General features: G+C 56.8%; 11 protein-coding genes across 11 annotated transcripts; 4 read left to right on the forward strand and 7 right to left on the reverse strand.

Moving 5' to 3' along the window:
• Positions 1-266: 266 nt before the first annotated feature.
• Positions 267-2,236, forward strand: SCHCODRAFT_02607741 (protein serine/threonine phosphatase 2C). Its single transcript, XM_050344274.1, has 12 exons — positions 267-408; positions 464-550; positions 603-688; positions 740-758; positions 811-834; positions 886-1,020; positions 1,070-1,223; positions 1,274-1,360; positions 1,413-1,530; positions 1,588-1,753; positions 1,847-1,895; positions 1,946-2,236. The coding sequence occupies exons 1-12, from the start codon at positions 309-311 to the stop codon at positions 1,983-1,985; spliced, it is 1,065 nt and encodes a 354-aa protein (XP_050203060.1). The 5' UTR covers positions 267-308; the 3' UTR covers positions 1,986-2,236.
• A 223-nt stretch (positions 2,237-2,459) lies between these two features.
• SCHCODRAFT_02607746 (uncharacterized protein) lies at positions 2,460-3,348 on the reverse strand. Its single transcript, XM_003034880.3, has 4 exons — positions 3,275-3,348; positions 2,779-3,225; positions 2,608-2,706; positions 2,460-2,549 (listed from the first exon to the last, which is right to left on the reverse strand). Exons 2-4 carry the CDS (start codon positions 2,861-2,863, stop codon positions 2,506-2,508), a joined length of 228 nt encoding a protein of 75 aa, XP_003034926.1. The 5' UTR covers positions 2,864-3,225; positions 3,275-3,348; the 3' UTR covers positions 2,460-2,505.
• Positions 3,349-3,554: 206 nt separating this feature from the next.
• Positions 3,555-4,682, forward strand: SCHCODRAFT_02562902 (uncharacterized protein; the record flags this gene model as incomplete). The annotated part of the gene is made up of 4 exons (XM_003035714.3): positions 3,555-4,054; positions 4,156-4,431; positions 4,486-4,584; positions 4,639-4,682. Exons 1-4 carry the CDS (start codon positions 3,643-3,645, stop codon positions 4,680-4,682), a joined length of 831 nt encoding a protein of 276 aa, XP_003035760.1. The 5' UTR covers positions 3,555-3,642.
• A 41-nt stretch (positions 4,683-4,723) lies between these two features.
• Positions 4,724-6,657, reverse strand: SCHCODRAFT_02607749 (uncharacterized protein). Its single transcript, XM_003034879.2, has 5 exons — positions 6,512-6,657; positions 5,520-6,467; positions 5,275-5,472; positions 5,152-5,228; positions 4,724-5,092 (listed from the first exon to the last, which is right to left on the reverse strand). Exons 1-5 carry the CDS (start codon positions 6,551-6,553, stop codon positions 5,071-5,073), a joined length of 1,287 nt encoding a protein of 428 aa, XP_003034925.1. The 5' UTR covers positions 6,554-6,657; the 3' UTR covers positions 4,724-5,070.
• Positions 6,514-7,677, reverse strand: SCHCODRAFT_02607751 (uncharacterized protein). The gene is made up of 3 exons (XM_003034878.2): positions 7,192-7,677; positions 6,718-7,144; positions 6,514-6,663 (listed from the first exon to the last, which is right to left on the reverse strand). The coding sequence occupies exons 1-2, from the start codon at positions 7,627-7,629 to the stop codon at positions 6,752-6,754; spliced, it is 831 nt and encodes a 276-aa protein (XP_003034924.1). The 5' UTR covers positions 7,630-7,677; the 3' UTR covers positions 6,514-6,663; positions 6,718-6,751.
• Positions 7,678-7,828: 151 nt separating this feature from the next.
• On the reverse strand, positions 7,829-9,580 carry SCHCODRAFT_02607757 (uncharacterized protein). The gene is made up of 11 exons (XM_003034877.2): positions 9,458-9,580; positions 9,261-9,374; positions 9,113-9,211; positions 8,893-9,058; positions 8,775-8,839; positions 8,690-8,721; positions 8,475-8,635; positions 8,396-8,422; positions 8,209-8,345; positions 8,063-8,153; positions 7,829-8,010 (listed from the first exon to the last, which is right to left on the reverse strand). Exons 2-11 carry the CDS (start codon positions 9,321-9,323, stop codon positions 7,946-7,948), a joined length of 906 nt encoding a protein of 301 aa, XP_003034923.1. The 5' UTR covers positions 9,324-9,374; positions 9,458-9,580; the 3' UTR covers positions 7,829-7,945.
• A 133-nt stretch (positions 9,581-9,713) lies between these two features.
• SCHCODRAFT_02607760 (ClpP/crotonase) lies at positions 9,714-11,453 on the reverse strand. The gene is made up of 10 exons (XM_003034876.2): positions 11,117-11,453; positions 10,978-11,049; positions 10,900-10,921; positions 10,721-10,841; positions 10,612-10,663; positions 10,475-10,558; positions 10,379-10,423; positions 10,249-10,330; positions 10,030-10,202; positions 9,714-9,979 (listed from the first exon to the last, which is right to left on the reverse strand). Exons 1-10 carry the CDS (start codon positions 11,214-11,216, stop codon positions 9,897-9,899), a joined length of 834 nt encoding a protein of 277 aa, XP_003034922.1. The 5' UTR covers positions 11,217-11,453; the 3' UTR covers positions 9,714-9,896.
• A 655-nt stretch (positions 11,454-12,108) lies between these two features.
• Positions 12,109-14,363, reverse strand: SCHCODRAFT_02562919 (uncharacterized protein). Its single transcript, XM_003034875.3, has 3 exons — positions 12,905-14,363; positions 12,741-12,852; positions 12,109-12,684 (listed from the first exon to the last, which is right to left on the reverse strand). Exons 1-3 carry the CDS (start codon positions 14,222-14,224, stop codon positions 12,299-12,301), a joined length of 1,818 nt encoding a protein of 605 aa, XP_003034921.1. The 5' UTR covers positions 14,225-14,363; the 3' UTR covers positions 12,109-12,298.
• A 552-nt stretch (positions 14,364-14,915) lies between these two features.
• SCHCODRAFT_02607767 (FTHFS-domain-containing protein) lies at positions 14,916-18,558 on the forward strand. The gene is made up of 8 exons (XM_003035713.2): positions 14,916-15,103; positions 15,151-15,489; positions 15,535-15,772; positions 15,822-16,327; positions 16,381-16,564; positions 16,614-17,910; positions 17,964-18,131; positions 18,180-18,558. The coding sequence occupies exons 1-8, from the start codon at positions 14,994-14,996 to the stop codon at positions 18,233-18,235; spliced, it is 2,898 nt and encodes a 965-aa protein (XP_003035759.1). The 5' UTR covers positions 14,916-14,993; the 3' UTR covers positions 18,236-18,558.
• SCHCODRAFT_02463044 (uncharacterized protein) lies at positions 18,275-18,538 on the reverse strand (the record flags this gene model as incomplete). Its single annotated transcript, XM_050342629.1, has 1 exon — positions 18,275-18,538. A coding segment is annotated over one exon (264 nt), but the record flags the coding sequence as incomplete, so codon positions are not given.
• Positions 18,559-18,776: 218 nt separating the features above from the next.
• Positions 18,777-24,786, forward strand: SCHCODRAFT_02035630 (glycosyltransferase family 48 protein). The gene is made up of 11 exons (XM_003035712.2): positions 18,777-19,121; positions 19,174-19,391; positions 19,450-20,058; positions 20,107-21,102; positions 21,155-22,820; positions 22,872-23,051; positions 23,102-23,946; positions 23,998-24,328; positions 24,379-24,452; positions 24,503-24,566; positions 24,617-24,786. The coding sequence occupies exons 1-11, from the start codon at positions 18,938-18,940 to the stop codon at positions 24,670-24,672; spliced, it is 5,223 nt and encodes a 1,740-aa protein (XP_003035758.1). The 5' UTR covers positions 18,777-18,937; the 3' UTR covers positions 24,673-24,786.
• Positions 24,787-25,132: the final 346 nt, after the last annotated feature.

The following is a 25,132-nucleotide window of genomic DNA, read 5'->3' on the forward strand; positions in this document are numbered from 1 at the left end:
ATCGGCCGGCATAAGTCGAGGCTGCATGTGACTCAGGGTTCGACTCGAGGCGTGTACCCTGCGAGAAAAACATCTGTCTTCGCTCTACATAGGCTGTACACCTTGAGTCGTCCGAAGAGCGCAGGGCTGTCTACTGTGAGGGAAAAGAGAAAATTACAGCGCCTCAAATGGCAAAGTCATCTAGAAGTTCAACATGTCACATCACGCGGCAAATGCCGATTCCCCGGCGAGCCGCCTCCGCAAGTGACGATGGTCTAAGCGCCGTGGGGGATCACTATCTTCGTCTCGACCACGACCTGCATTGCTCAATGTTCCTGACCTCCCTCTCCCGATGCCGAGTTGCCTCTATCAAAAGAGTAGCGCGCTATAGCACAGTCGCTTCTGAACATCCTTATGTATTCCACATCGGTGCGTACTGCTCACCACAACTTGTCGAACTTCGCTGACCGACGCGAATGTGTAGGCGCTGCATGGAATGCAAAGCCTAGCGATCCCTCGCATAAGCGTCCCCCACCACAAACAGTCCCATTTGCTCCAGATAGCCCGATAGGTGCGTCGGCGTACTTGACTACCGCCAAGTCGCGTCTGAAGTTGTATCGCAGGGAAATGGCGCGACGAGACCCTCAAATGGCCACGATTTGTGCGAACAACGCGGGACGCTGGCGAGGACTTCTTCTGTGTGCAGGCGGTGCGTGCTCTATTTTTTTGCTACCCGACCTCTTTGACTGATGTCCTGCAGATGAAATGCGACTCGGTAGGTACGCTATCTCAGTAATTGCACGAATACGAACTAGCCTGACGGTCCCTCTGAGGGAGTGGCTCTCGGAGTAGCGGGTGCGTCGGCATACTTCCCATCAACCCGCACACGATGCTCATGATCGACAGACGGCGTCGGCGGCTGGGCAGACAGCGGCGTTGACCCCGCGCTGTTCGCGCAGGCCATGATGTACCACACCGCGCGATATTCGCGAGCAGCATGGGCGGGCGAGCCCGAGATTGACCCCACATTGGACTATGAGGGTACGCCTGGCGTGTTTTACCGGACCGTCATCCTTAAACCTCACGTTAGAGCGAGAAGAGGTCGAGGGATGGGAGCTCACCCCATATGAGTGCATGGACCTTGCGTATGGGGGCGTCTTGCGTGAGCGAGGCGTCCTTGGTGGCGCAAGTACTGCCTGCCTCATTACGCTCAATGCTGCCTCGGGACTTTTGCGATCAGCGAAGTGCGTCCCTACTGCTGTACCGGAATATGCCTCAACTGACCTTTATAAAGTCTCGGCGACAGCGGGTACGCGGTAGTGCGCTCGAAGAACGTGATCTATCACCAAGAGCCACAAACGCACTACTTCAACTGCCCTTTGTACGCCGCCTCTCCCGTCCTAGCAATTCTGTCACTGACATCGCATGCGCAGGCAACTTACGAAGGTGCCAGTTGGCGACCGACATTTCTCTGGCGTCTGCGTCGACAGCCCGCGACACGCTGCCACCCACTCCATGAAGCTGCGCGATGGCGACCTCGTCGTGCTTTACGTGCGTACTCCGCCTGCCTCTATATGCTAATGCTGAGCAATGTTCTGCACTATCTAGACGGACGGCTTCGGCGACAACATCTTCCTCCGCGAAATGACCAGCATCCTCTCGCTGAGCCAGAAGCACGACCTGCCGGACGAGCTGATGCCCCAGTTCATGGCGGATCGACTCGTGGACCGGGCGCATCAGACGATGTACTCGGGGCGGGTGACGCCTTTCCAGAGTGAGTGCCATCTTCCCTTTTCCTTTTTCTTTCTTTCGCTTTCCTTGCCAGCGAAGAGTCCCGAGCGATTGCATTACTGACATCTCTTCGCAGAGGAGGCCGCGCGGTATGGGCAGAATTTACCCGGAGGGAAGATTGATGAGTACGTGCCTCCTCCATTGGCGTTTTCGCTTTCGACTGACCTGTCTTCAGCGTCACCGTCGTCGTTGCCCTCGTTCGGGAGACATCATGAGCTGTCGTAGCGCGAGTGTTATAGCTAGGTTGACAGCTCGTTAGGTATGGCTAGAGCCTCTCGGGGGTCAGTCTTAGCTGGAGTGTCGGGAGACACGCTCGCCGAGTTGGTCGGACTACATCTAAGTTATAGACGCACATATTGCTATTCGTACATACATTCCCTCGCCGTAGAGGCGCAAAATATTTACCACGCCGTATGCGCGAGTGATATCAGTGATATGACTTGAGCCTATGTGTCAGGGAAAAAATCCATGGTGTATGGAATAAATTGGAAACGTCAAGCTAAGAAAGCGCCAGAGCGTTGGTGAGAGACTGCAACACCTTCGACTTCGAACGCTCGTTCATCTGGCCCTTCTTTCGATGGCCCTTCTTTCGAATTCCATCGGAGACTGACATTCCAAGAGCTTCTCGCGCACAAGTTCCAAAAAATCACGAAGTGCATCCAGTAATAAATAGGATTAAATACTGGACGGGCATTCATCGTTTACTTCCACTTCCCAACACCCTGTTCCCATCGCCTACTTGGAGCAGATCTTGCGGCCGTAGCCGTCGAGGATGCAGTCTGTGGAACGCCGTGAGCTACAGGACTTGATCGAGTGTCTGGAATATAGGATACTCACGTCCAGAGACAACGACTTCGTCGAAGGCGACGGACTCCTTCCACTTGCACGAGTCGCCGACGTTGTAGTCGCAGTTGTTGGGGCAGCCGCAGGCCATGTCTGGGTAAGTGGTGAGCACAATGCCATCGACGCCGAAGATGGTAGAGAGGAAGAAGGAAACTGAGAACATACAAGGGTCAGCAGCGATGGCGGCAACCTGGGTGGCACCGAAGAGGAGAGCGACGGTGGCGAAGAGGGAGGCGACGGAGAACTGCATTATGGCTGATGGGTAACCGGGGTGGTCGAGAGAGTGGTCGTCGAACGAGGGCGCTGAAGAGTGAAAGGAGCGAGTGAAGGTGAGACTGGCTGATGAGGATGGGGATTTCTTGACTGGCCTTATATATGGGGGGCTGAGGCGACCCTTGACCTATTCGGAGAGGCGCCGGTCTGTGAGAGCGCACGACAGACCGCGCAGCATGTCATTGAGGCCGCGGGATCATGGTGATCACCGCAGAGAGTCAAGGTTGGCCGCAAGTGTGATACAGGTGGTTCAGTCGCTTGAAGAACTGCCGAACTTGGAAGGTTGTCGCATCGAGGTTTCAGGCAGCCGGGCGATGATGGACAGCGTTCTTGAAGGCGCTAGGATCCTTCAGCCCGGATTCTCTGCAGTTGAAAGCATCGTAGACACCGTAATTTTCAGTTCGATTGTGCGCCGAAGTTGTCAGAAGCGACTAAAGCAACCATATCTCAAGCATAGCGACATGGCAAACAAGAAGTTGCAAACAGCCGTGACCGGACGTGGCATCAAAACGAACTGCCCAGTCTCCCACGCCCCACCGCTCTTTCCGTCCCACGATGATCTGCGTTGCGGACACAAACACCAAGTCCGTGTGGGCATGCTACGGACATCGGGCCTTTGTGGGCGTGCTTTTGCTTCCGACCGTCTGCCTTGCCTGCCGCCCATCCATCGAACATGTCCGAGACTACGCTTTCGGCCTGCTCCTTGTCAACCTGCGCGGGCAACTCTGATGGATCGACGGTTGGCCCCTCCTCCTTATGCTCGTCGAGTCCGGAGGAGGCTCTCCGGACGTTTATCTGGAAGAAAAGAGTATCCTTTCCGGCTTGTCCAAGTTGCGGCCGTCTCCTTCACTCTGGCTGTATTCGACTGGACGAACAGCCGAAGTCCTTCACGGTTTGGTGAAAGTCGTATACGGGCCTGAGGCGCCACTGCTCTACATGTTTGTCCCTTGTAACCTCTGCATATACGCTGGCATGAATACCACGAAGCACTCTACGACTGTAGACTCTCCCATGGACGAGCGCAACCGCGTACACGCCCTTCATCGGGACTACCCACCGGACCCCGACTCCGAAGCAGGCGCGTATCATGTTCAGGTTGGCCGACGCCAACCTCAAGCGAAACCTGTCTTGTTCGCATATGGACGTCGCCTCGTCGCCCAAGGTCATGGTGCGCGCAGCAGTTGCCCGCAAAGAGTCCTGAGAGGGAATTTGCGGCCACAACGACGCCTCAGCCTCGCCACACAAGCGTCCAAGTCTGATTACACACAGAGGCGCCCCATCCTCTTCCGAAGAGGTATAAGAGCCACCCATCTTTGCCCTCCATCCTCATCAGCCAACCTCACCTTCATCCGTTCTTTCCACCCTCCAACGACCACCCTTCGTTTTTACGCCTGCTTCGGCCATCGTCGCTCAGTCTCACTACTTGCACTCTACCGCACAAACACACACCCGCCGGCATAATGCAGTTCTCCGTCGCATCCCTCTTCGCCACCGTCGCCCTCCTCTTCGGTGCCACTCAGGTCGCCGCTATCGCTGCTGACCCTTGTGTGTCTCTCCCAATGATAGGGTATTAGGTCAGATGTGCTCACTCCCACCCAGACATGGCCTGCGGCTGCCCCAACAACTGCGACTACAACGTCGGCGACTCGTGCAAGTGGAAGGAGTCCGTCGCCTTCGACGAGGTCGTCGTCTCTGGTCGTGAGTATCTTTACGGTTCTTTGACTTGGCACCATAGCTAACGACGCTTTGCAGACTGCATCCTCGACGGCTATGGCCGCAAGATCTGCTCCAAGTAGGCGACGGAACTTACTCTAAGTAGGCGATGAAACCAGGGCCTCGCTCATTCGTTTGGTGGAATCAACGATGAACGCCATGATCACCTCATGTCACTATTTATCTATTTAACAATGGATGCGCGCTGCATTCGCCGCGTTCATGACCCCGAAAGTCTGCTCCCTTCTGCTTCATCAAGACATCGTCGACCGCCTTGAACTCACGATCACTGCGACTCCACTCCGCACCGACGCTGACTGGGACTGAGTGAGAGCAAGGTCTGAATGTAGGCAAACATTGCGCTTTGTGCGTTCGTGAATAGGACTGTGTATGGTGCCGGAACCGTTGGTGTCATCTAGTTACTCGTCTTCTCTTCTTCCTCCGTGATTCCTCGATAGCCCAGTCCACCCTTTAAGCAACCATCTTCGACGGACTATATTAGAACACAATGAGTTTATACGCCAACGGCAGTCAAGAAAATCAACAACATACTCTCTGTTCTCCTTCCCCTGCGTACTCCACCGCTTCTTCTGACCCTGGCCCTTGCGTTCAACGTTCATGATGTTCTTCTACTCGTGATGAGTATAGTGCGGATCGACGATATCAACCACTTACCATGACGGAGTGTGGCTTGAAGACGGCGTCCGACAACATGGGCGAGTCCCGGTAGACCGACACGCTATGCCTCTGCGTCGTCGGAGACGGCGTAGCGACGGCCATGGTCGTGTTGCAGGATGACGGCGTGCCGTGATCGAACATAGGACTACCGAAGGACGCGTCGGCATAGTCAGGCTGCATCTGCGTGCTCAGTCTCTGGGGATAAGTCAATAAAAGTCGGGAAGAGCATCAACATGGCGTACCCGGAGCACCAGTTGCCTCAATCGTCGGTCAGGATGGTTCTCAGCAGCGGGCGGAGTAGACTGCGGAGCAGCGCGAGCGGGTGAGGAGAACCTGAGTTCGTGAACCTCTTCCGCCATGAGACGTTCGCGTACGCGAAGCTCCTCATTCTCCTTCTTGGCCCGATCCGCGCGAGCTTCCATTTCGAGCCTGAGATTGCGCTCAACGGCAAGCGCGGTCGAGGACGCGTCTACGCAAGTCGTCATATTCCTCTGCAGGGTCGACACCTGCTGCTCTGCCTCGGCCAGAGCAACACGCGTCGCAGCGAGTTGGTTGAGAGTCGCGACATGCTGAGCTTCCAGCAGATTGTGACGCTGGAGAGTGATAGCCACGGCGTCGCGCAAGTGTAGCGTGTTCTGTATCGAGAGCGCATAGAGAGAACCGTCCGAGTGGCGATTCTTGTCCGAAGTATGCTGAAGCTGAACGGCGAGACGTTGGCGATCGGCCCTTTCGGCGGCGAGCTCTCGCTCTAGCGCGACGCACTTGTCGTTCTGGAGAGCAAGATCGTCGGCGAGCATGTTATTCTGCGCACGTAGCTGCTTCATCGATTCCAAAAGGTCGTCACGGAGCTGACGTTCATATGTCAAGTTGGAGACGGTCGCGCTAGACGGGAACTCCAATCCAGAGTCGGTCGCCTCGCGGTCGGCACGTTCAGTCTCGAGGGCGTTGCGCGTAGCTTCAAGTTCGAAGGTGATACCGTTGTAGGAGGTCACGAGTTCGTCGATGTCTTGCTCGAGATTGCGGATGATCTGGATTGCAGCATCGGGTGCGATATCGTCCGAGACAGGCAGAGGCTCGCGTAGAGAGAGGAGGGGAGAATCATCGAGGGCGTCCTGTGCAGACATGAAGGGACCTTGCTTGATCTTGACGGGCGGCGGGCAGGCAAGGTCGTCAGAGACAAGGAAAGGCGACTGTATGCGTCAGAAAAAGCGGAAGTCGCAGCAGTTGAGCTCACAGAAAGGGCGAGTGGGCCAGAAGACGACGGCTGGGCAGACATGGCGGGCTAGAAGAATGGGCGATAGAATGAGCGGGGGCTAGAGATCGTCGTGGTACGAGGTCAAGAGGCGAACCGCCCACGCCTGACATCACACGGGAATATATGCTTCGCTGAGGAGGCCCCTGTCAGTCCAATAGCATTTGGCTAAAAAGGTACAACCATACACTAACAAGTACAAATGTCGTCGCTAACGGACAACTACTGGGGCCCGTTCAGCGTCTCCAATAGTCTCTCCATGAAGTCTGTTTCTGCCGGGTCTTGACTTGGGGGCTGGGAAGTGCTCGAGGAGGTTGTGGGTGCGCCAATGGCGGCACGCGCGACAAGCTGCGATGTCACCCACGCAACATAGCTGTCCCGATCCGCTTCCCATGGGCGATGCACAGGGGGCGCGGCCAGCGCAGGCGCAGGTTCGGTCTCCGGCAGCTCTGCAATGGCCTGTTGCAGCTCTACAACCTTCTCTGGGACGCGCTTGAGATCCTTCAGGTCGTCGCGATTGACGATCGAGACGCGCTGGAGGTCCTTCTCCGCCTCTCGCCTTTCAGCTGTTGTTATACGGATGGCGCGCTGGGCCAGTCGGCTGATCTTCTTCTCCTGCATAAAGGTGAGAACGGGCGGGTCGACACAGAATGACAACACACGTTGGCTAACTGCTCTCGAAGCGCGTTGATCTCGTCTAGCAACTCCTGCTCCTGCTCCGGCGTCGTCGTCAGATCGAGTCCCTCTTGGTGGGGGAGAACGTATGGAAGACCAGGAGGGACAGCGAAGATGTTGCGTAGACACCATGCCTCGAAAGAGTCGAAGGCAATATCCGTGTAGTGTTCCAGCAGCGTCTGGCACTGATGCAAGCCATGTTCGACTTCTTGCATGCGGTCCTCCAGCATCTCAGGATCGTCCCCCGCTTTCTCAGCCCATTCCGTCTTCAGAAACTGCTCGATACCGAGGAGACTTTGTCCGATACAGTCGTTGCCGACGTTGGTAATATCGTCGAGGATGAGTTGTGGCACAAAGCCAAGAGCCTCAGCGAGGAGCAGCGGCGAGACTTGGGGACGTCCGTTAGGCGTTGGCGCGTTCGCCATAACTGAAGCCGTTGCGTAGACGTAAAGCGGAGCAGGACAGATGATGGCTCAAGCTGGAAGGAACGACATTGACATCGGTCTGTGGGCCGCGGCGCGTCGCGTAACAGCACGTGAATCGTGTCACAGACTTCGCCTACCATCGAGTTGAACAGGATGCCACAATTTCACTGCATCCGAATCCTTTCAAGTGATAAAAAGTGAACGCTCCATAGATTAGAAGGGCCCGTGCTGGTACACACGAACCCATGGCCAAAGATACACTTGTCGTAGTATAATATCTTGCGAATACCGACCTCCACACCAGACAATACCAAGCTCAACGTCCACCAATCTTCGACTTCCACTCCCTTGCGCCCTCGAAGCCGTTGATGCCCATTTGGTCTGAGATGAATTTGGTGACAACTCAATCGAGGAGTGAAACCGCGATGCTTACAGTCAAGGAACGTCTTCTGAATCTCCTCACGCGAGGTCATGACGAACGGGCCGTACTGGACGACGGGCTGGTCGAGGGGTTCGCCGGCGACCTGGCGCGCGACAATCAGCACCTGAAAGAGACCGGGGAAGAGACGAATTACGCACAATGACGAACTCCGTGCCATCCTCGGCGCTCGTGATGGAGACGCCGGTCTCGCCGTCCTTCCCGCTGTCGAGCACGAGAGTGTGGTACTTCTCGCTGGGTGTTGTATCGTCGCCGACGGTCACAGCGCCCTTGAACACTGTTTGGAATCAGCATACTTGCTCTCGCAGGGCGCTCGACAGCACTTACGATAGATGAACGCCGTCCAGCCGGCAGCTTTGGTGACGATTAGCTCTGTATGGAGCTTACAAGTAGACGCATCACTCACGGATGTCCTGGAAGATCGACGAGCCCTTCTTGTTCATGATAACATGGAAGTACCAGCAGCCGCCGTAGGGCTTCACAGGTGATTCGACGCCGTAGCTCTTCCCGCTGATGACCTTGATCTGCGTTGGCCCGTCCTTGCCTTCGGGGTACGCTGTGGGGATCCTGGGGACGCCGCGTCGGGTGAACAGCCGAAAAAGGGAGTGAGGAAAGGCGCACGATTCGGGGTCTAGCTCTTGATAGTTGGGTTCCTGAAAGAGGGTGAGAGGGCAAGAAGAGGGGCAAGAAGGGTGGTAAGGCGCACCATCATCTTGTACTGCTTGGGCAGGTCGATCCAGAGTTGGAGGCCGTCGGGTTCGGGCTCGCCCTCTGCAACGCAGGTTAGAGTTCACGCCAAAGAGACTCCAGATAGAAGGACGCACTCTTGAGCACTGGCATCTCCGCGTGCATGATTCCACGACCGGCGGTCATCCACTGGACACCTCCTTGCCTCAACGTTCCTGCATGTCCTGCCGAGTCTTCGTGATTGCTAGTCCCCTGGAGCATGTAGGTGACCGTGGCCTGCCCGCGATGGGGGTGGTCGGGGAACTGGTAGTAGAGTATATGAGCTGAGTCGATCGTAGCTAAACTGGTAAGACGTACCCCTCCTTTGGAGATGTGGAAGTGGTCAAGCATGAGGAAGGGGGAGAGGTTGCGGAGGCTCATCGAGCCGATGCTGCGACGGACGAGCGCGCCTTCGCCCTGGGGCCGCAAGTCAGTATATAACTTTGTGTATAGAGCAAGTACACACCTCAGGCGTCTCCACCGCGTACACCTTCTTCACCACCGATCTTGACTTCTGCGCAGCGGCCATGTTTCTCGATAGACTCGTACTGAAGAATGACTTGTTCGATACAAGCGGGGTCTGGTATGCGAGCAGGAGTACGAGGAGCGAGAGACCGACGATCAGTGCCTTATATACGGCGGTGGGCATCGAGGCTGACGGACCTGCTTATGCGGGATGAGAAGTGGGCTGAGACTGCGAGTGAGAGTACGGAGCATAGATGGGAGGGGTCATTCGACGCTGCCTAAGCATTCTACCCCTCTGGCTCAGCCAGTCCATGATCGTTGCCATAAAGAGAAGAATAAGGACACGCCTGCCGCGCTGATGTCATCGCGATGACTTCTGAAGATCTCGCGTGGGAGTGTTCGACTTGGTGGCGACCAATCACAGCGAAGCCCTTATAGCCCAGCGCAGAGGATGGGCAGAGCTTGGGCAGATGGTGGTCTACTTACAGGCGAATGGTGGTGGAAGTACAGCTTCAGAGTTAGCCTAAATCCCCGCCACCATGTGTCAGGCTAATCCACAGCAGCTCGGCGAACGCCCCAACGTGAACTTGAATTTCGACGAACGATCCAGAATAAACTATACGCTCCTCCGCCCAAATCATAGCTTGTGTCGTAGTTCCTTCTTGGCAATCATCTCAAACCGCGCAGTGGGTGTCCCACTCGCAAATCGCTCTGCTTGAGCTAACACTCGACATCAGTCACAAGGCTCGCCACAAAACACTCCTACTCACCATAAGCCTCCCGCATGTTCGCTGCATCAAAGTTGTTCTTCTCGTTCTGGGCGTCCTTGAGCAAGCGCTTGACCCCAAGGAGTGCGGTGCGGTCCAGGCCGTCGAGCTCGAACTCGATCCTCTTGCGGACAGAAGCGTGGAATTCTTCGGTGCTTTGAGGGGGGAAGATCTCGCTGAAGAAGGTCAGTAAAGCGATAGACGGGGGTAAGGACGGCTCACTTGTAGAACCCGCACGTAAGCAGCTCGTCAGCGCCCTTCTTCCTGCCCCAGAGGAGCACCTCATTCGCCTTCGCGACGCCCACTGCAAAGAGTGAATGTCATGGTCGAATTTTTGGAGCGAACGACCTACTCCTGTTGGCAAACGTAATGCTCGAGCCAGCTTCGGCGATGATTCCTGATGGAGGGCGTCAGAATGCAAAAGCATATGCAGGATAAATCCACTCACCGAGGAAAGTGAATGGCACAGACAGCCACGCATTTGGAAGCGCGTAGATGAAGTCGAAGTGACCAAGCATGGCTGCCGCGATGCCTAATGCATGCGTTGAAGCCTCCTCGCTACATAATACATAGTCTAAGACCAACCCATAACCGGTCCGTTGACAGCCGCAACGAGTATCTTGCTATGCTTGTAGAGCTGGTACGAAAGCGGCACGTCAGCCACCCGAGATTTCATAGATGTCCTCCGACGTACGGCCTGCGAGCAGTCGAGCGTCGTGGCCGCTACTCCCTTCAGCAGATTCTGGCGAACGCTGTTTGGGGTGTCCGCGTAGACAGAGGCGTCCCATGGCCGCTCGCGTTTGAAGTTCGTCCCACTGAGGAGAATGGTGTTAGATGAGTACTCACGAGAGAACACCGTATGGATTGGCCTACGTGCAGAAGTAGTTGCCCGTAGCTGAGGACAAGAAGCAGGTCAAAGACAGCAACAAACCGCGAAAAGGGCATGCTAACCCTGCCACACCGTCACCAGCACATCCTCGCGCGCGTCGATCTCGCGCAAGCTGGTGGCGAAGAGATCGTAGTCTTTACGTGATTAGAGGTGTGAGCACTTCGGTTCTCCTACGAGGATGAAAAATGTCGCGATGCTTACCTTCAGGCTGAAGCGCATTGAGTGAGGCAGGCCGGTTCAGCGTGATGGTCGCGATAGGGCCGTGCACCTCGACACGAACGCCTTCAGGAGCAGAGGACATCGTACAGAACGAGCGTTGTCGCGAACAAGTTCGACTGGATCTGAAGGCTGCGTTGTGGGCGTGTCGTTCCGTCCTGCCGCCCAGAAAACGAGAGTTGGCAACAAAAGCAGGAGGCCGGATGCGCGGGTAGGAGTGGGATGCAGCAAAGAGGTTCAGCACCTATATATGCTCTCTGGTGACTGCACTAGCCAACGTAGAAGTGAGGAATTCACCCAGGGGACCATACCGGCTATGTCGGGTTCGAATTCGGCGCGATACAGCCGTTTGCAGAATAGAATGCAGTCCCGTGTCGCGAGATTTCGAGCACGCGGCCGTTGTAGACCAATCAAACGCATCTCTCGCGGGCCAGCGACGCTCTGGGCCTGCACGTATGGGTCCCTGGCGACGCGACGGGACCCACGTGCTCGAAATCTCGCGGCACGGGACTGCATTCTATTCTGCAAACGGCTGTATGGTGGGCGTGGATGGGAATGTGGCGGTCCGGGAAGGGGCGCGTGATGTCCATGCACACAGTCACGGGATAGGATGTTCGGCTTCGAGCTCAGATGCCTAGGGTTCTGAGTGGCCGCTCTTCCGTTTCGAGTGGAAGCATGATGACGGTACTACTCTGGAGAAAAGGGAAATTTTCTCGAGAAGGATGCCGGTACAAGCTGCACAGAGGCACAGAGTCTAAGGATACGTGCTTGCCAGTGTGTAGCGCCGACCAATCGAGGTCAGTCGACACCGAGTCGTACGGACCCATGTTACCAGAACTCCAACTTACAACAAAACCTATCTCGCTTTCAGGCATTCAGCAACGCTTCATCTATGCTGCTATCATGTTCGAAAATGCATCCGTTTCTTCCTCCCCGCGTAGTATGCAGGTTCCCGATGAAAACTCGCGCGCTGCGAGGCGGGCTGACAGCTGTCGCATTAAAATCTATAGGTTGAACGTAGGTTCACATATACACATATTTGGCTGGCTTATACATATGTACATAAGTGGCATAGGAGTAGGCACGGTCGTGGCGCCACGTTCCGAAGAAAGGCTGCCTTCAGACCGTGCTCCATACACCATGCGTAGAATGACTTATCTTACTGCATCAAGCAGTGCCATGTTCGGATTTCGCTTTCTCCATCGTCGCCATGACACGGTCCGAGCACCGCCCGACAGCACCAAAATGCATGACGATATCTCGACCACCGACAGCGATGACGGTCGTCAGCCAGTCATTCAGGCAGTCGGGGTACTTGATGTCAAGTTTCAAGTCCTTCCACGTCACTCGTTTACGATTGTTGTATCCGGTGTAGTCGACGGCGGCGAGGCGGGCGGAGCCCTTTTGGTCCAAGGTTCTTCGGGCGTCCTCCTGGGAGATATGCCGGATGAAATACCAGTCGGAGTGGCGGTCGAATACGTCGGTGGGCAAGGCAACTGACGGGCCGACGGGAGAGGGGTCGAATAGGCTAATGGCTGCGGGGCCCAGGACAACTAGGAGAGAGGACTTAGTATGGAGTGCATTGGAGAGGAAGGAAGGAGGGACGTACTAGGCTGACAGAACAATCTGTGTTCGTACCTATGCGCTCGTTGGCACGCTGTTGAGCAATAGAAGGCATCGCCGCAAGGGCAGCGCTTCAACTCTGTGTATTCCTGATCGCACTGAGCGGCGTCGTCAGCAGAATCCTGCGTCGAATCACGAACGAAAACGCACCTTTTTGTTGTGGCAGCAGTGCCTTTCTTCTAACGATTTTGTTACGCTAGTCAGCATGTCACTGCGTTCGCGAACGAGAGCTCCCATGACATTCCAGCTCTCGAACCCGCGAATGCCCGTGACATTCAAGTTTAGCTTGTCGCGTTCAGCGGTCTGCACGACTGCTTTGATGACCGAGGGGAATATCAACGCTGGTTTGACGAAATATTCTAACGCGTTTGCGATGTTCCCAGAGGCCGGGCCCCCTGGAAAGCGTATCAAGGTCCTGTACATGGCACGGAGGAGGGGCGACCTCATGAGCTTGACGATATCACGCTTGCCCTCAACGTTGACGCGCAGATAGTTGAAGACGGTGACACAGTGCCCAGTGAAGCGATCACGCATGTCGTAGCCGTCCATGCAGCGAAGCCGGAGGGAAGGTGTTGAAGCGTCAGGCAGGTCGATGGCGGTCATGGCCAGCGGCATCACGAAGAGCAAGGGGCGGAACAGAGGACGCACACCCTCGTGGTACGCGGACCACACGACGATTTGAATGAACATGGCGATCTCTTCGAACTTGTGCACGGACTGGGGCGCGTCGATCAGGTCCTGTAGGCGTCTTGCGAAGTGGCGACCGGTCGCGAGCCCCCTGGCGAGGACCTCTGCCTGAAAGTCGGGGCGCATATCTTCATGAGTGGAGACGATGGTACCGATCACGCTTTCGAGAGAGATAGAGAGCAGGATGTCGGGGTCGCAATTCTTGTATGTCGTTGTCGTCGAGATCCTCCACATGTCGTATATGATCTCCGCCCAGTCGCCCTGAGCTCTCATGGCGGCGCGACCCTCGGGAAAGGAGGATAACACGTACAGGAGGAGGTCGATGAACATGAGGACGCCTTCTTGCGAGCACCGGCCCAGATAGATATCCCATCCGTGGCGCTGTTTGGCGACGGTGACGAGGTCCCGATCGGCGCTGCGCGGTGTCTTCGTGTAGTCGAACAGAAAGCGCAGCCACGGCCAGACACGGGGAATCAGCTCGTTCGTGTACTTGGTGCGCACTTTCGGGTCGGTATTGTCACGGACGACGCGCATGAGGTCCGCCAACGAGCAAGCGGCGTCGATTCCCCTGAATATGCGATCCCACTCGTCGTTCGTGAAGGGGCCGTCGTGATCGGGGATCAAGGCTGGGTCGAGGTGGCGGAGGACTCTTGCGTATGTTCGCGATCTAGCAAATGCAGGGGTCAGAATGAAGTCCTCGCGAAACAGGCCAGTCTTCAGGTTGATCGCAAGGTCGAGTCCTGTGCGAGTAGCAATGGAGAAGGGGGAGAGACCGAAGAGCATGATGGAAATGGGAGGCAAAAGACGACTGGCGTGCCACCGCAGAGGACATCGCTGTTATATAGCTACACAGATATGAATCATACACTGGGCACGAGGCGGTCATGTGCATTAGAACCATGCATAAGCTGGCCAGCCACGGCACAGCGCAGGTGGTGCCCCATTTGACACACAACAACATGCAAATGGCTGTTGTCTGTCGTCATCAGCCAAGTTTCGAGGCCAGGAAGAGATGGTGGCACGGCAGAAGGCGAGTGGCCCTCCGAAGTCATGGTCGAGGACAAGTCGAACATATGGGAAACGACAAACACCAAGCCGGCCGGCAGACTCCGTGTGATCGGCGCGGCACGACAACCTCCGGTGGCGTGCCGCGCGCGTCCACCGTCGACAAAGCTGCGACCGTCTCTGTCATTCTGCAACAGTAAACGCAGGCATGCAACAGGTCTGTCCCATGTGTCCCAGCAATGTAACCTTTGCTCAATAGCTCTGGTCAGGCGGCTTAGAAGAGGTTCAGCACTCATTGCCTCCATCCGAATTATCCGCGCGTCGGCCGACGGACCCAACTTCAGTGCGTTTCCTGGCAGGAATGGCGGAAGAACTGCGCTCACTCGAGTCAAGTTTTGCAGGACTGGGGCGGTAAATTTGTCGGCCATAAAAGCAGGACAAACACGAGCAACCGCCCACGCCTTGTTCCCTTCCTTATCTCGCCGCTGCGCCCATCTTATCTCTCACCGGAGCGTCTAGTCAAACGCCGACAAACTGCGCCGATCATATGTCTCTCGGACAATGGCGGCCCTTTGTCCGCTCCCTCTCGACCTTTACGCGCAGGATGGCGACGGACGCGAGTGCAGCAAAGATTATTGACGGTACTGCCATCGCGAAGTGAGTGTCCGCGTACGATACGCGATCCCCCCTCTGAACGCGTCCAGGTCGGTGCGCGAGGATGTGGCGGGCAAGATCGCATCGATGCGCGCGCGCTTCCCCCGGTTTACGCCTCAGCTTGCCATCGTGCAGGCTGGTACGCGTCCGGACTCGGTCGTGTACGTGCGCATGAAGAGCAAGGCCGCCCAGGAGGTCGGCATCGCGTTCAAGCATGTCACACTACCCGAGGAGGCGACGACTGAGGAGGTTGTCGACGTCGTGCAGCGTCTGAACGCCGATGAAGGCGTCAGCGGTATTCTGGTCCAGCTCCCCCTTGGTCCCCATGTCGGTGCATCTGGTGAACGCACCGTGACGGAGGCGATCAGCCCAGAGAAAGACGTGGATGGGTATGTGATCTGTGCGTACTGCTCGGTCCATCTGACGACGAACAGGTTCCACGCATACAACATCGGTCACCTTTCCTCGCGCGATTCCAACCCCCTCTTTGCCCCGTGCACGCCCTCTGCTGTCATCCGCCTCCTTGAGAGCACGGGTGTCGAGATAGCCGGCACCAATGCGGTCGTACTAGGACGTAGCGATATTGTCGGCAGCCCAGTAGCCTCGATGCTCAGGAACAAGGACGCCACGGTCACGCAATGTCATAGTCGTACGAAGAACATCGAGTCGGTCGTACGTTACATGGTCAAGTCACGGAATACCTTCCTCATCCCTTCTGCAGGTCCGGAACGCCGACATCGTCGTCTCTGCGATCGGCAAGGCTGAATGGGTGAAGGGATCTTGGATCAAGCCAGGCGCCGTCGTCATCGATGTTGGCATCAACTACATTCCCGACGCCTCGAAGAAGTCCGGCCAGCGTATGGTCGGCGACGTTGAGTACGCCGAAGCAGCCAAGGTCGCTTCGTATATCACCCCCGTACCCGGAGGCGTAGGCCCGATGACCGTCGCTATGCTCATGGACAACACCTACCGTGCCGCTGAGCGCCTCTGGGAGAAGGCTCGCTCGCGCAAGCTCAAGCCACTCAAGTTGAATGTGCTGGAGAAGGTCCCTACTGACGTCGAGATCTCGATGGCGCAAACGCCGAAGCCGGTCACGCAGCTCGCGGAGGAGATTGGTCTTCTGCCGAGCGAGCTCGAGAGCTACGGGCAGTACAAGGCGAAGGTCGACCTCTCCGTCCTGGAGCGTCTTGCGCACCGCAAGAACGGGAAATACATTGTGATTGCAGGGTATGTCTTCGAAGTATTTCCTGTTGCGTCCTGTCATTGAGTATTGTTAATAGCATTACCCCGACGCCGTTGGGTGAGGGCAAGTCTACTACGACGATCGGTCTTGCGCAGGCTCTGGGAGCAGAGCTCGGCCGCCCTGCGTTCGCTTGCGTGCGCCAGCCCAGTCAGGGTCCTACATTCGGCATCAAGGGGGGTGCAGCTGGCGGCGGTTACAGCCAGGTCATTCCCATGGACGAGGTAAGGGTGCTGCCTGATGTAGTACGTGTTTGTGCTCATCCTTTGATAGTTCAACTTGCACTTGACGGGTGATATCCATGCTGTCACCGCGGCAAACAACTTGCTTGCTGCTGCGCTCGACGCTCGCATCTTCCACGAGGCCACTCAATCAGACAAGGCGCTCTACAGCCGCCTCGTGCCTGCGAAGAAGGGCAAGCGCGAGTTCGCGCCGCTGATGTTCAAGCGCTTGGAGAAATTGGGGATCAACAAGACGGACCCGAACGACCTGACGCCTGAGGAGATCACTCGCTTCGCGCGCCTCGATGTAGACAAGGACACGATCACCTGGAATCGCGTCCTCGACACCAATGACCGGTACTTGCGCAAGATTCAGATCGGTCTTGCTGCGACCGAGCAGGGCCACTCGCGCGAGGCGGCGTTCGACATTGCTGTCGCGTCCGAGTGCATGGCTGTCCTTGCCCTCACGACCGGTTTGCAGGACATGCGCGAGCGCCTCGGCAAGATGGTCGTCGCGACGAGCAAGCAGGGCGAGCCCGTCACCGCTGACGACATTGGAGTTTCCGGTGCTCTCGCTGTCCTGCTCAAGGACGCCATCAAGCCGAACTTGATGCAGACGCTCCAGGGTACGCCCGTCTTCGTGCACGCCGGCCCCTTCGCGAACATCGCGCACGGCAATTCGTCCATCCTCGCCGACCAGGTCGCGCTCAAGCTCGCCGGCACGGAGGAGGGGGATGAGGCGTCGCGCGTTGGCTACGTCCTGACCGAGGGCGGCTTCGGCGCGGACATGGGCATGGAGAAGTTCTGCAACATCAAGTGCAGGGTCAGCGGCCTCAAGCCGGACGCAACCGTCATCGTCGCCACCACCCGCGCGCTCAAGATGCACGGCGGCGGGCCCGACGTTTCCCCGGGCAAGCCGCTCGCGGACACCTACACCAAGGAGGATCTGGTCACGCTCAAGGAGGGCTGCAAGAACCTCGCGAAGCACATCGAGAACTCGCGCAAGTTCGGGATTAAGGTTATCGTTGCGATCAACCAGTTTGCGTCGGACACGCCGGCGGAGCTGGAGCTCGTGCGGGAGGAGGCGCTAAAGGCGGGCGCGGACGCGGCTGTAGTGAGCAACCACTGGGCGGAGGGCGGCAAGGGTGCGCGCGCGCTGGCGGAGGCGGTCATCGAGACGTGCGAGGGCGAGTCGCAGTTCAAGTTCCTCTACGATTTGGACCAGCCGATCGAGAAGAAGATTGAGACGATCTGCAAGGAGATCTATGGCGCGGATGGCATTGAGCTCAGCGAGCTTGCGCAGAAGCAGGTGGACACCTACTCGAGGCAGGGATACAGCGGACTTCCCAGTGAGTGGCGCAATTGCAGGAGTACAAGGAAGAAGTATTGACATACATTTCAGTTTGCATGGCGAAGACGCAGTACTCATTCTCGCACGACCCGAAGCTGAAGGGTGTGCCGACGGGCTTTACTGTGCCCATCCGGGCCGTGCGCTTGTCCGCTGGTGCTGGCTTCCTGTACCCGCTCCTCGGCGACATGCAGACCATGCCGGGCCTTGGAACGCGTCCAGGTAAGGTTGATCACTTGGCAGCTCTGACTTGAGACTGATCGTTTGCAGGCTTCTGGGAGGTTGGACTTGACCCGCAGACTGGCAAGGTTGTCGGTCTGTTCTAGATGAGCAATAGAACAGTAGAGGGTCTCAACGACCTGCTTTGATACGCCCGCCGTCTTCATCAGATGGCTCCCTGGACATGCGCCGGGAGAAGGGCGCTGTTCAACACAGGCTGCGCAGCGCGCCAGGTGCCTAGTTATTCGCTGCATCTCCTGCAGCTGGGATCGGCGCGACGAGGAGGGACGGGTAATGTGTACGGAGTTGCAGCGGCAGCGTGGTGCAGTAATAACATAATTCGAGTACGTACGGCGTGTATATCCTGGAACAAGGACTGCCAGAAGGAGATGGCTGCTGCGGGAAAGCATATTCTTTTGACGGCGCGTACGTACTTTTGCCGGAACGTGGTGAAGAAAATCGTCAGGCGAACGGCAAAGAGGCGCTCTGAGATGCACAACAAAGCTGGCCTATCTCGGGCAAAATATGATTTTTCTGTCCGAATTCTTGTGCCCAAGACGACCGAAGGTCGCCCGTGGTTGGCTGGCGCAACAGCAACGGCGGGAAAGTGACGCGCCACCTGTGACTGATGGTCACGGCAACGAGCGGTCACATCCGCTCCTTGTTCCCGTCCCTCAAGGCCGTTCTTTCGCTGGCGACCGACCCGGTGTTCGCGAGAACCTGTTGTTTCTGACGATCATCAGCCCTTTCTTCTCGTCGCTCTTTAGCTCTCCCTAGACCGTCTTTTACTCTACTCTTCGACGCACGCCATGTCCGGCCCAGGATATGGCAGGAATCCATTCGACAATCCCCCGCCCAACAGAGGTCCCTATGGCCAGCAGCCAGGTTTCCCGGGGCCCGGCCCTCGGCCTTACGACTCGGACGCGGACATGAGCCAGACCTATGGCAGCACAACCAGGCTCGCCGGCAGTGCCGGTTACAGCGACAGAAACGGTGCGCACGTCGCTACCGTACTTCCTCGATCGTCGATTCACATACCATGCAGGCAGCTTCGACGGCGACCGCTCCTACGCGCCCTCAATTGACTCGCGCGCCAGCGTGCCCAGCATATCGCCCTTCGCAGACCCGGGTATCGGCTCTAATGAGCCGTATCCCGCTTGGTCGGTCGAACGCCAGATTCCCATGTCCACGGAGGAGATTGAGGACATCTTCCTCGACCTCACCCAAAAGTTTGGCTTCCAGCGCGACTCCATGCGGAATACGGTGCGTGAATAAGCAGCCCACTCGACCGCGGGAACAGCACAATTGACCTGTCACCCAGTTCGACTTCATGATGCACCTCCTCGATTCCCGTGCCTCGCGCATGACGCCCAACCAAGCTCTGCTCACGCTTCACGCCGACTACATTGGTGGCCAGCATGCCAATTACCGGAAGTGGTATTTCGCCGCACAGCTCAACCTCGATGACGCGGTCGGGCAAACCAATAACCCCGGTATCCAGCGCTTGAAGACCATCAAGGGCGCTACGAAGACCAAGTCGCTCGACAGCGCACTCAACCGCTGGCGCAACGCGATGAACAACATGAGCCAGTACGATCGCCTCCGGCAAATTGCGCTCTACCTCCTCTGCTGGGGTGAAGCAGGCAACATCCGTCTGGCGCCCGAGTGCTTGTGCTTCATCTTCAAGTGCGCGGACGACTACTACAGAAGTCCCGAGTGTCAGAACCGGATGGACCCCGTGCCGGAAGGGCTGTACCTGCAGACGGTCATCAAGCCGCTCTATCGCTTCCTACGTGATCAGGCGTACGAAGTCGTTGATGGGAAGCAAGTGAAGCGCGAGAAGGACCACGACCAGATTATCGGTTATGACGACGTCAACCAGTTATTCTGGTATCCGGAAGGTTTGGCTAAGATCGTCATGTCGGACAACGTGCGTATGATCTTATCGGTTAAAATTCGTCCGCTCACATCTTTCCAGACACGACTTGTAGATGTACCTCCGGCGCAGCGGTTCATGAAGTTCGCCAAGATCGAGTGGAACCGCGTCTTCTTCAAGACGTACTTTGAGAAGCGCTCTACTGCCCATCTCCTGGTCAACTTCAACCGTATATGGATCCTCCACGTCTCGATGTACTTCTTCTACACGGCATTCAACTCTCCACGAGTCTACGCGCCGCACGGCAAACTCGACCCCTCCCCTGAGATGACCTGGTCCGCGACTGCCCTTGGAGGCGCTGTGTCCACCATGATCATGATCCTTGCCACTATCGCGGAGTACACCTACATCCCCACGACATGGAACAATGCGTCGCACCTCACCACGCGGCTCATTTTCCTCCTGGTCATCCTCGCGCTCACTGCTGGCCCAACATTCTATATCGCCATGATAGACGGACGCACGGACATCGGCCAAGTACCACTCATCGTGGCCATAGTGCAGTTCTTCATCTCCGTCGTCGCCACCCTCGCTTTCGCTACCATCCCTTCTGGTCGCATGTTCGGCGACCGTGTGGCTGGCAAGTCAAGAAAGCACATGGCATCGCAGACGTTCACAGCGTCGTACCCGTCCATGAAGCGGTCATCTCGCGTAGCGAGTATCATGCTGTGGCTTTTGGTCTTTGGCTGCAAATACGTCGAGTCTTACTTCTTCTTGACGTCCTCCTTCTCCAGCCCGATCGCGGTCATGGCGCGTACGAAGGTACAGGGCTGCAACGACCGTATCTTCGGCAGCCAGCTGTGCACGAATCAGGTCCCGTTCGCGCTGGCAATCATGTACGTGATGGACCTGGTACTGTTCTTCCTGGACACGTACCTGTGGTACATCATCTGGCTGGTGATCTTCTCGATGGTGCGCGCGTTCAAGCTTGGTATCTCGATCTGGACGCCCTGGAGCGAGATCTTCACCCGCATGCCGAAGCGTATTTACGCAAAGCTGCTGGCGACGGCCGAGATGGAGGTCAAGTATAAGCCCAAGGTATGCTGAATTCAATCTGGTCAGGTGAATTCACCCTCATATTGTGGTACAGGTGCTCGTCTCACAAATCTGGAACGCGGTCATCATCTCCATGTACCGGGAGCATCTCTTGTCCATCGAGCACGTCCAGCGCTTGCTTTACCACCAGGTTGATGGTCCCGATGGCCGCCGCACCCTCAGGGCACCGCCGTTCTTCACCAGCCAGCGAACTGCGAAGCCAGGCCTGTTCTTCCCTCCTGGTGGCGAGGCTGAGCGCCGCATCTCGTTCTTTGCCTCATCGCTGACGACCGCGCTCCCGGAGCCTCTGCCGATCGACGCCATGCCCACCTTCACCGTGCTCGTTCCCCATTACTCCGAGAAGATTCTGCTCAGTCTGCGCGAGATTATCCGCGAGGAGGACCAGAACACCCGCGTTACCTTACTGGAGTACCTCAAGCAGCTCCACCCTGTCGAATGGGACAATTTCGTCAAGGACACCAAGATCTTGGCGGAAGAGTCGGGAGACGTCCAGGACGAGAAGCGCGCGCGCACGGACGACTTGCCGTTCTATTGCATCGGGTTCAAGACCTCGTCACCAGAGTACACCCTGCGTACGCGTATCTGGGCCTCACTGCGCGCACAGACGCTGTACCGCACGGTCTCCGGTATGATGAACTACTCCAAGGCGATTAAGCTCCTCTATCGCGTCGAGAACCCGGATGTCGTTCATGCCTTCGGTGGGAACACGGAACGTCTTGAACGCGAGCTTGAGCGCATGTCTCGCCGCAAGTTCAAGTTCGTCATCTCGATGCAGCGGTACTCCAAGTTCAACAAGGAGGAGCAGGAGAACGCCGAGTTCCTTCTGCGCGCGTACCCGGATTTGCAGATCGCGTACCTCGATGAAGAGCCCGGTCCCAGCAAGAGCGACGAGGTTCGGTTGTTTTCGACACTCATCGACGGACACTCCGAGGTGGACGAGAAGACGGGCCGCCGCAAGCCCAAGTTCCGCATCGAGCTGCCCGGTAACCCCATCCTCGGTGACGGGAAGTCGGATAACCAGAACCACGCCATCGTCTTCTACCGCGGCGAGTACATTCAGGTCATTGACGCTAACCAGGACAATTACCTGGAAGAGTGTCTCAAGATCCGTAATGTCCTGGGCGAGTTTGAGGAATACTCCGTGTCGAGCCAGAGCCCGTACGCGCAGTGGGGCCACAAGGAGTTCAACAAGTGCCCCGTCGCTATCCTGGGTTCCCGCGAGTACATCTTCTCGGAGAACATCGGTATCCTCGGTGACATCGCTGCCGGCAAGGAACAGACGTTCGGTACCATTACGGCGCGTGCGCTTGCGTGGATCGGCGGCAAGCTGCATTACGGTCACCCGGATTTCCTCAATGCGACGTTCATGACGACGCGTGGTGGCGTGTCAAAAGCGCAGAAGGGCTTGCATCTTAACGAGGATATCTTCGCTGGTATGACCGCCGTGTCCCGCGGAGGGCGCATCAAGCACATGGAGTACTACCAGTGCGGCAAAGGTCGTGATCTCGGATTCGGCACGATCTTGAACTTCCAGACCAAGATCGGTACTGGTATGGGCGAGCAGCTGCTCTCGCGCGAGTACTACTATCTGGGCACGCAATTGCCTATCGACCGGTTCTTGACGTTCTACTACGCGCACGCTGGTTTCCATGTCAACAACATCCTGGTCATCTACTCCATCCAGGTCTTCATGGTCACCCGTAAGTGCAGGCCCTCATGACCGCCGAGCAAGCAGTCTAACGGATGTGCAGTGCTGTACCTGGGCACATTGAACAAGCAGCTGTTCATCTGCAAGGTCAACTCCAATGGCCAGGTTCTTAGTGGACAAGCTGGGTGCTACAACCTCATCCCGGTCTTCGAGTGGATTCGCCGGAGTATCATCTCCATCTTCTTGGTGTTCTTCATCGCCTTCTTGCCGTTGTTCTTGCAAGGTATGTTCACTTCTCATGTGCCATTTGTCAATCGCTCACTCGTACGACAGAGCTTTGCGAACGCGGAACAGGAAAGGCGTTGCTGCGTCTCGGGAAGCACTTCCTGTCACTGTCGCCCATCTTCGAAGTGTTCTCCACCCAAATCTACTCGCAGGCGCTCTTGAACAACATGAGTTTCGGTGGTGCGCGCTACATCGCTACAGGACGCGGTTTCGCGACGAGTCGGATACCCTTCAACATCCTCTACTCGCGTTTCGCGCCGCCGAGCATCTACATGGGCATGCGTAATCTGCTGCTCTTGCTGTACGCGACGATGGCCATTTGGATCCCACACCTGATCTACTTCTGGTTCTCCGTCCTCTCCCTCTGCATCGCGCCATTCATGTTCAATCCGCATCAATTCTCGTACGCTGACTTCATCATCGACTACCGGGAGTTCTTGCGCTGGATGTCGCGCGGTAACTCGCGGACGAAGGCGAGTAGCTGGTACGGATATTGCCGTCTGTCGCGTACCGCGATTACTGGGTACAAGAAGAAGAAACTGGGACACCCGTCGGAGAAGCTGTCGGGCGATGTGCCGCGTGCGCCGTGGAGGAACGTCATCTTCTCGGAGATCCTTTGGCCCATCGGCGCGTGCATCATCTTCATCGTCGCGTACATGTTCGTCAAATCGTTCCCTGACGAGCAGGGCAACGCGCCGCCGAGCCCGCTGGTCCGCATTCTGCTCATCGCGGTTGGCCCTACTGTGTGGAACGCGGCGGTGCTCATCACGCTGTTCTTCCTGTCGCTCTTCCTGGGCCCGATGATGGATGGCTGGGTCAAGTTCGGCTCAGTCATGGCGGCACTTGCGCATGGTCTAGCGCTCATAGGCATGCTCACGTTCTTCGAGTTCTTCGTACGTCCTTCGCGTTGTTGTGGTCGAGTGCTTTGCTAACACCGCCTTCAGTGGTTCCTCGAGCTCTGGGATGCCTCGCACGCCGTGCTCGGCGTCATCGCCATTATTGCCGTTCAGCGCGGGATCCAGAAGATCCTCATTGCCGTCTTCCTGACGCGTGAGTACAAGCACGACGAGACGAACCGCGCGTGGTGGACAGGTAAATGGTATGGACGCGGGCTGGGTACCTCGGCCATGTCCCAGCCGGCGCGCGAGTTCATCGTGAAGATCGTGGAGATGTCGCTGTGGACGTCGGACTTCCTGCTTGCGCACCTGTTGCTCATCATCTTGACGGTGCCGCTACTGCTGCCGTTCTTCAACTCGATCCATTCGACGATGCTTTGTGAGTGATTTGTAGTCGTTGGTCACGGATGATTGCTGACTCGCGTGCAGTCTGGTTGCGCCCTTCGAAGCAGATTAGGCAACCTCTGTTCTCCACTAAGCAGAAGCGGCAACGGCGATGGATTGTAAGTTCCTTTGATTGCTCTGGCTACCGACCTTCGCTCACCTGTCTCAGGTCATGAAGTATACCGTGGTATATCTCGTGGTGGTGGCTTTCCTCGTTGCGCTCATCGCTCTGCGTACGTTTTCTGTCGCGCTCACCCTCTATTTTCACTAACGTTTCCTCCAGCCGCGCTCTTCCGCGAGAGCATCCACTTCAACTGCGAGATCTGCCAGAGTATATAGTCATATAACGACGTCTATCGTATCGCCGGACGAGAGCCCCGTCGCCTACACACTGACATGGAATTGCTGTGTATACAATCGATCTTCTGACCGCGTCGGGGGCGTTGCCGTCTTTCTACTATCAACTTGCTTGTGTATCAACATTTCTTCTCTCCAAGCCTACATTGACATAGAGTAATAGCCCATGTTCATACAACAATCGCATAGCATTGCATATACCATAAGATCTAACGAGAGGTAGTGTTGGGCGCTCCAGCTTGAGTTGTGGGGCTCGACGTGCTTGTAACCCGCTTTGGGCTGAGGGGCATGATCGTGTTGGGCTCAGGCTCACCACATCTGGGATTCGGTACGAGCTCGAAGCGTGGTATAGTAGTACTACCCGGCGGAAGACAAGCCTGGGCAGCGTCGAGCATACCCCGTAGCGCTATGTGGTCAATGTGCACGTGGTCTCCCTTGCCTT

This window comes from Schizophyllum commune, assembly GCF_000143185.2.
Source record: "Schizophyllum commune H4-8 unplaced genomic scaffold SCHCOscaffold_1, whole genome shotgun sequence".
NCBI classification, from domain to species: Eukaryota; Fungi; Basidiomycota; class Agaricomycetes; order Agaricales; family Schizophyllaceae; genus Schizophyllum; species Schizophyllum commune.

Excerpts from the sequence above, each read along its gene's own strand:
- SCHCODRAFT_02607741 (XM_050344274.1), top strand. The coding sequence starts at position 309 with ATGTTCCTGACCTCCCTCTCCCGATGCCGAGTTGCCTCTATCAAAAGA. Across the intron at positions 409-463 it reads TCCTTATGTATTCCACATCG|GCGCTGCATGGAATGCAAAG; the intron begins GTGCGTACTGCT and ends GCGAATGTGTAG. Across the intron at positions 1,754-1,846 it reads GCGGGTGACGCCTTTCCAGA|AGGAGGCCGCGCGGTATGGG; the intron begins GTGAGTGCCATC and ends ATCTCTTCGCAG.
- SCHCODRAFT_02607746 (XM_003034880.3), bottom strand. The coding sequence starts at position 2,863 with ATGCAGTTCTCCGTCGCCTCCCTCTTCGCCACCGTCGCTCTCCTCTTC. Across the intron at positions 2,707-2,778 it reads CGCCATCGCTGCTGACCCTT|ACATGGCCTGCGGCTGCCCC; the intron begins GTATGTTCTCAG and ends CCACTTACCCAG. Across the intron at positions 2,550-2,607 it reads CGAAGTCGTTGTCTCTGGAC|ACTGCATCCTCGACGGCTAC; the intron begins GTGAGTATCCTA and ends GGCGTTCCACAG.
- SCHCODRAFT_02607749 (XM_003034879.2), bottom strand. The coding sequence starts at position 6,553 with ATGTCTGCCCAGCCGTCGTCTTCTGGCCCACTCGCCCTTTCT. Across the intron at positions 5,473-5,519 it reads TGAGGCAACTGGTGCTCCGG|AGACTGAGCACGCAGATGCA; the intron begins GTACGCCATGTT and ends ACTTATCCCCAG. Across the intron at positions 5,229-5,274 it reads TCAAGCCACACTCCGTCATG|AAGAACATCATGAACGTTGA; the intron begins GTAAGTGGTTGA and ends CATCACGAGTAG.
- SCHCODRAFT_02607751 (XM_003034878.2), bottom strand. The coding sequence starts at position 7,629 with ATGGCGAACGCGCCAACGCCTAACGGACGTCCCCAAGTCTCGCCGCTG. Across the intron at positions 7,145-7,191 it reads TTCGAGAGCAGTTAGCCAAC|GAGAAGAAGATCAGCCGACT; the intron begins GTGTGTTGTCAT and ends ACCTTTATGCAG.
- SCHCODRAFT_02607757 (XM_003034877.2), bottom strand. The coding sequence starts at position 9,323 with ATGGCCGCTGCGCAGAAGTCAAGATCGGTGGTGAAGAAGGTGTACGCG. Across the intron at positions 8,423-8,474 it reads GTCGATCTTCCAGGACATCC|CTGCCGGCTGGACGGCGTTC; the intron begins GTGAGTGATGCG and ends TCGTCACCAAAG. Across the intron at positions 8,346-8,395 it reads CTGGACGGCGTTCATCTATC|TGTTCAAGGGCGCTGTGACC; the intron begins GTAAGTGCTGTC and ends GATTCCAAACAG.
- SCHCODRAFT_02607760 (XM_003034876.2), bottom strand. The coding sequence starts at position 11,216 with ATGTCCTCTGCTCCTGAAGGCGTTCGTGTCGAGGTGCACGGCCCTATC. Across the intron at positions 11,050-11,116 it reads CAATGCGCTTCAGCCTGAAG|ACTACGATCTCTTCGCCACC; the intron begins GTAAGCATCGCG and ends AATCACGTAAAG. Across the intron at positions 10,203-10,248 it reads CTTACGTGCGGGTTCTACAA|CGAGATCTTCCCCCCTCAAA; the intron begins GTGAGCCGTCCT and ends GACCTTCTTCAG.
- SCHCODRAFT_02562919 (XM_003034875.3), bottom strand. The coding sequence starts at position 14,224 with ATGCTCTTCGGTCTCTCCCCCTTCTCCATTGCTACTCGCACAGGACTC. Across the intron at positions 12,853-12,904 it reads ACTGCTGCCACAACAAAAAG|TGCGATCAGGAATACACAGA; the intron begins GTGCGTTTTCGT and ends GACGCCGCTCAG. Across the intron at positions 12,685-12,740 it reads CAGATTGTTCTGTCAGCCTA|TTGTCCTGGGCCCCGCAGCC; the intron begins GTACGTCCCTCC and ends CCTCTCTCCTAG.
- SCHCODRAFT_02607767 (XM_003035713.2), top strand. The coding sequence starts at position 14,994 with ATGTCTCTCGGACAATGGCGGCCCTTTGTCCGCTCCCTCTCGACCTTT. Across the intron at positions 15,490-15,534 it reads CCAGAGAAAGACGTGGATGG|GTTCCACGCATACAACATCG; the intron begins GTATGTGATCTG and ends GACGACGAACAG. Across the intron at positions 16,565-16,613 it reads AGGTCATTCCCATGGACGAG|TTCAACTTGCACTTGACGGG; the intron begins GTAAGGGTGCTG and ends ATCCTTTGATAG.
- SCHCODRAFT_02035630 (XM_003035712.2), top strand. The coding sequence starts at position 18,938 with ATGTCCGGCCCAGGATATGGCAGGAATCCATTCGACAATCCCCCGCCC. Across the intron at positions 19,392-19,449 it reads GCGACTCCATGCGGAATACG|TTCGACTTCATGATGCACCT; the intron begins GTGCGTGAATAA and ends CCTGTCACCCAG. Across the intron at positions 24,567-24,616 it reads CGTTGCGCTCATCGCTCTGC|CCGCGCTCTTCCGCGAGAGC; the intron begins GTACGTTTTCTG and ends CGTTTCCTCCAG.